General features: G+C 55.5%; 1 protein-coding gene across 1 annotated transcript in view; it reads left to right on the plus strand.

The window, feature by feature from the left end:
• Positions 1–5,781, plus strand: part of RUNX3 (RUNX family transcription factor 3) — a 36,740-nt gene extending 30,959 nt beyond the window's left edge. The window contains exon 5 of the mRNA XM_086626040.1: positions 5,258–5,781. Within this exon, the coding sequence (XP_086482166.1) occupies positions 5,258–5,781 (524 nt within the window). The remainder of the gene's footprint in view (positions 1–5,257) is intronic.
• Positions 5,782–6,000: the final 219 nt, after the last annotated feature.

Raw genomic sequence — 6,000 nt, forward strand, 5'->3', positions numbered from 1 at the left:
TAAATAAAGCAATGATATATGGCCAGGCTGAAGATATTTATATATTTTATACACTTGGAGAGTGCCACACTATCAAGTTCCCTTTAAATTTCCTTTATTCTCTCTGTGCGTGCCACACGCTTTGTATATTTGTGCATGTTGCGTAATGTACACGCACTTAGGTTTACTGCTGGCTTTATTCAATAAGCCACTGCACGTTCCCCACATCTCTAAATCGGGGACCAGGGAGTGACACCTTGGGTGCTGTGGAATTGCTCAGGTTCCATATGTCACTGCACAGCCCCAGACGATCTGATCATCCCCTCCCACTGCTGTACATGGAGCCCCAGTGCTGTGCTCTGCCCACACGCCCTGGGTCAGCTTGTTCAGTTGTCCACCTCAACTCTTTCCATGCTGCAGCACTGAAGAGGTCCTGACGTTGCTTTTGCTGCCCTTTCCTGTCTCCAGGCAGAACAGGCCTTTTCCTGGGTTAGGAGACAGTGGGATACCCACCGCTTTGCTGGGCTGGATGCTCGTCAGTGCCGCTGGTCTCTAAAACCTCTTGCAGGGTGCCTTGCCTTGGCTCCATGAGGGCTTCCAAGGAACTCAGAGCAGATCCGCCAATCCTGACCCAGCAAAGGCACAGGGACCAGTATCAGTCCATCCAAGGCAGCTCCCAAACCCGCCATGGTCTTTAGGGAGGTGGCTGAACACACCCAGAGAAACCTCTGTGGTCGGCAGCCTCACGGACCAGCCTCCCCACCTCCGTGCTCCGGACCAGCCCTCGCCGCCCTGCCCGGCTCTGCCACGAACCCGCCGAGGTTTAGCTCCCATTACAGGCAGCTCTTTGCATTTATCTCCTTGCCATCGCCCCAAGAAAAGACCCGTATTGTCTCCGAGGCGAAAAGAAAGCTGCTGTGTCACTCAAGCGTGGTTGTTTTATCTGGAAAGGGGCTGAGCCGCTTTGAAAGCCTGTTTCTATCCGGCTCCACGTGCGGGGGGGACTCGAGGGTCCTCAAAAGGTGCAAATTGCAGCTGCACAATTAAACACCGGGGTGTGTCCCGGCCTCGGCGGTCCCCTGGGCAGCACAGCCCTAACGAGGAGACAGTGGCATTACTAATCAGGGCTTTGACCTTTACATGGCTTTTATTTAATACACATTCCACACTTCCCCAAACTCCCATCCAAAACATTGACATTTCCGCTGATAGATTGGGTCAGATTTTGGAGTAGCTGGGGGACTCAATTCACTCTTACAATGGTTAAATTCTTACAGCTAAATGGGCTTATTCAGTTAGTGCAGCAGCTGGTGCGATTTCGAGAAGAAAATAAACATTTCCTTCAAATATTTTGATTGGCAACTGGACAACTGAAATACTCAAGCTCAGATTGCCAGGGTCCAAAAAAGCAAACGGGGGCTGGACGGCGAGTACGCGAAGCAAACCGTAGTAAATTCTCGGAGGCAGCACCGCCGCGCAGACGTGCGTGTGCGCGGGATGCGCTGGGCTCTGCCTCCGCGGGAGAAGGGGATGGACGACAAGATGTGATTTTCTAAAGCACGTTGTCGGCCGCGATGTGGAAGCTATTTCCTTGGCGTTCGCTCCGCACGTCGCTTGCTCCGGGTTGCCGTTGATGGCTGGCTGGGCGTGACGGAGGGTGGCTTTGCTGCTGCGTTAGGTGGTTATGGAGGGTATTAATGGCGATGTTTTGTTTGGACCTTGCTGGGGCTGTTTCAGCAGAGATCTCCTCGAACGCAGGGCTGGAGGGCCGATGTCTCTGGCCGGCGTGGCGGGCGCGGGGCTGCGTGGTTCCAGCCTGCGTGGATCCGTGAGGTGGAGGGACAGCCTTGAAATGAGGGAGCAGGGATGGAGGGGCAGCCCCGAGGTGAAAGAGACGGGATGGAGGGGCAGCCCTGAGGCGAGGGCGCCGAGGCGGAGGACGAACCCCTCCGCCCAGGCGCTGGGACGGCGCAGGGTTCTCCGCCGCGCTCCCGGCCCGCGCCCGCTCCCGCCGCGCCGGGTGCCGGTCCCCGCCCGGCGGCTCCCCCTGGCGGCCGCCTCCCGCCGCGGGCCCGGCGGCCGTCGCCCCCTGCTGGCGGCGGGACGGGCGGCGGCCGCCGCTTCCCCGCGCCCCGGGCAGCGCTGCCCGCCGGGCAGCTCCGTGCCTCAGCCCGGCGCGGCGATCCCGCCTGGGTGTCGCGGTGGGGAGCGGGGACGGACGGGCTGTGCCTCCCCCGCGGCTGCTGGGGGCCACGGGCAAACGGAGACCCGCGTTATACGGTTGGCACAGCCGGGGGAAGGCTGAGCAGCCCCCCCAGATAACACACGGACAAAACACACAAGTGGGGATTGTTTTGGGGTTGTTTTGTTGTTTTTTTTCAGCCTCGGACTGGTTGGGGAAAGCTGGAGCTTTATTCTGGGCCAGACTGTACAGCCCAGTGACGGTGGTCAGCTGTGGCCACTCGGATGCCCCACTCGCTCCGTGGGGCCGTGGATTTCCCGAGGGATTTGCTCTCCAAGGGATTCGCACCCACACGCACTCAGGCTATAGCGGCCCGACCCTGCGGAGTGCTGGGGGGTTGGAAGCCGGGCACCCGGAGAGCTTGCCCGCTGCCCGCCCATGCTCTGCAGGCGGTAGCCCCGGTGTCTCTAGACCCGACAGTATCACTGTGCTTTGCTCGTCACGCACACAACCTGTAATTAACACTCTCACACGCTTGTGTCTAAATTAGTAGCGAGGACCCATTGCCAAACGTTGGAAGTTCAGGCCAATAAAATGTAGCTTTTAAAAAAAAAAAACACAAAACCCTTTGAATGTGTTATAGAGGAAAAGGGAAATGTGCCCTGAGCACTTACGTTTTATTTCGATTTGCATTTTATGGGATATTATTTATGGGCATGTGAAAGCTAACGAAGGAGCGCAGTCTGATGGCTGGAGATTGTCATCTGCTCTCAGGAAGGCAGCGAGCAGCAATCTGGGTTTTCGGGGGGGATTTAGAGATTTTCTCTCAGTGTACGGCAAAACAGTCCAGCTACTTGGGCTGCAGTGGCAGGGCTGCTTGTGGGTAAGGAGGAGGTATTCAGAAAATACTAATTTTTTTTCTCCAGTCCAAGTTCAGTTGGGATTTTTGTCCTGTGGTCCTACCTGTGAGGCTGCTGGATTGCTAAAGCTGTGGGCTCTGGTCAAGCTGCTGCTTGCAGAGCTGGTCTCCAAGCCTGACAGCAGCGTTGATGCCGCTGTTGCAGAAGCATGGCTTTGGGATGGGGCAGAGCGTCCTGCTGGCGGGCTGAGGTGGGAAATCAGGTTGGCTTGGTCAGTTGTGAGCATTTTTTGCAGTGTTGTGTTTTTTCCAGCCAGCCCAAGCACGTTACCCCTCCACATGGCATGCGAGAGGGACGGCCCTGCGGCCGGGCAGCCGCTTCCACGCTCGGCTCGGCTGCATCCAGCCCCGGGTGTGAGCAGAGCCGCGCGGTTCGTGACAGCTTCGAGCTGCTCCTCTCTTATCTCGCACCAAAGCCGCAGCCACGTTCACAAACCAGGTGCTCCTCCACCGTGGAGCCTGCGTGGGAAGGCAGGCGCTGCCGATCGCCCGCAAAACGGCTGGAGGGGAGGGAGGAACCTCCCGGTCCCCTTCTCCTTCCAGCAGCTGATGGCTGAAGGACTCATCTGGGATGAGAAAGAGCATTCAGATCAAATCCCCTCCCTATCTACTTCTCCAGAGCGTGCCCTTGCCACTCGTTAGCTGGAAGGGATTAGCTGGAGTATTTTTTCCCGGGGAAATGCTGCAGGGCCTGGAACACCAGTCCTGAGAAGTTAAAAAATGCTTCATCATAATAAATATGTATAAAACACACATCCCTATGCATGCGCAGCAAGCACACAATCATATAGGTGTGCATGGCCATGAATATGCATACCTGAAACCAACAAGTGTGTTTTCCATACTCATCTCACACATTTCTTCCTCTGAGTTGGTTCGAAATCCGTCCAATGTGACAAAGTCACTGAGGCCAGATGACATCCACTGCCGAAGCAGAAAGGCACAGTGCTTTTAGCAAGGGAAAATAAGGGTCTTGGGAGTAAATACAAAGGATGAAGAGCCACCTCCAGCTGGCCAAGGCTTTGAGCTTGGTGCACCAGTCAGTGCTTTGGGTTAGAGCTGCTCTTTCTAGAGGTGGTCATCTCAGGAGGAGCGTTAAAAGGCTGAAGATGGCACAGTGACAGCGTCTCTAGCCATGTCCTCCTGCATGGCCAGTGCCAGAGCTTGGCATGGGCCGCTGAGGTCTCAAGCACAGGGGTTTCACGTCTCTCCTTGGAGAGAAAAACTCATTTTCTCTCTGTCTCGGGTGAGCCAAGGCCAGAGGAGTGCTGGGCTCGGTAAGGAAATGGCATCAGTCTCAGGAGAGCCGAGAGCCACAGAAAAGTCTCAAGGTCCTCAAAGGATCTGCTCGTCTGGATTCCCATCTCTATCCTGAGCTTCCCACAGAAGAACAGGACCTGGCAGCACTGGGCAGAGGTTCCTTTCCAGTTACAAACTGTCCGTGACCCTCTTTGGGCTTAGACTCCCCAAGAAAACGCATGGAGGGGCTCCAGCACCCGAGGGAGCTGGGTAACATCCCCACCACGCTGACCCAAACCTCCCTTCCTCCAGCAGAAGAAAGCCTGAATTTCTCACTCTCTTTATCCTCTTGGAAGGAGAAAAATACACAGAGAAATCAAGCAGAGGGACATTCTGGCTCCCAGCTTGGGAGTTTTCAGCTGTGTGTTTATCAGCTCCATCCCCTGATGGTATCAGCACGAACAGGCCACCCACAAGAAGGCTTAGCAGGCCGGTCTGGGCTCCAGCTTTTCCTCCCTGTCTCCGTGTGTGTGTATATACACCCCTGACTATCTCGGGGACCGGCCGTCTGGGGCCTGCATCCATTTATTTACTACACAGCTGATGTAATGGCTAAACATTTTTTTTTCTGTGTTTATGGGGTGTGGTTTTTTTAATCTGCCCGAGATGAATAGACCCCTCGAGAAGTCAGCTTAAGTCGTGTCCCTTCTTGGGTAGGAAACCACAAATTTTAGGACAGGAAATGGGAACAACTTAAACAAATGGGTTTAGGATTTTTGTATTTAACTTCCCCAGCTCTCTTCCTTGGCAGATCCAAGAGGTGCTTTTCCCCTCTTTCTTCAATTCCTTGGGCAGAGGATGGCCCAGGCTGTAGGACAAACTCTACAAGCTTCAAGGATAACGCTCTAACCACCCACTTTCTCCCTCCACCTCAACAGGCACGTCAGATCTGAGCCCCTTCTCTGACCCCCGGCAGTTCGATCGCTCCTTCCCCACGCTGCCGGCTCTCACCGAGACCAGATTCTCCGACCCACGGATGCATTACCCCGGCGCCATGTCCGCTGCCTTCCCTTACACCGCGACGCCCTCCGCCACAGGCATTGGGGGCATCAGCATGACCAGCATGCCCACCACGACGCGTTTCCACCACACTTACCTGCCTCCCCCCTACCCCGGCTCCACGCAAAACCAAAGTGGACCCTTCCAAGCCAACCCCTCTCCCTACCATTTGTACTACGGCACGTCTTCGGGCTCCTACCAGTTCTCCATGGTGGCGGGCGGCGAGCGCTCCCCTACACGGATGCTCTCTTCTTGTACAAGTGCCTCGGCGGGGAACAACTTAATGAATCCCAACCTGGGCAATCAGAACGACGGGGTGGATGCGGACGGGAGCCACAGTAACTCACCGACAGCCATGACGACTACTGGGAGGATGGACGAGTCGGTCTGGAGACCCTACTAGGAGGAACTCAACTGGACACCGATAGCTTTAACTTAATCAGCCACCGTTACGTTACTCCTTTTGGTAGTGAATAGAGCAAAATGATGCCTTAGGGAAAAGGTAAACCAAAGTCTCCCAAACCAAAAGCAAACCAGGATCCTCTGCATGCAAGCATGGGCAAACATCAAGCGAAGATGGACCGGGACCTACGTTACATTTCAAGATGAACGTCCAGGAGGC

Source organism: Tauraco erythrolophus, chromosome 24, assembly GCF_009769465.1.
Source record: "Tauraco erythrolophus isolate bTauEry1 chromosome 24, bTauEry1.pri, whole genome shotgun sequence".
Lineage (NCBI taxonomy): Eukaryota > Metazoa > Chordata > Aves > Musophagiformes > Musophagidae > Tauraco > Tauraco erythrolophus.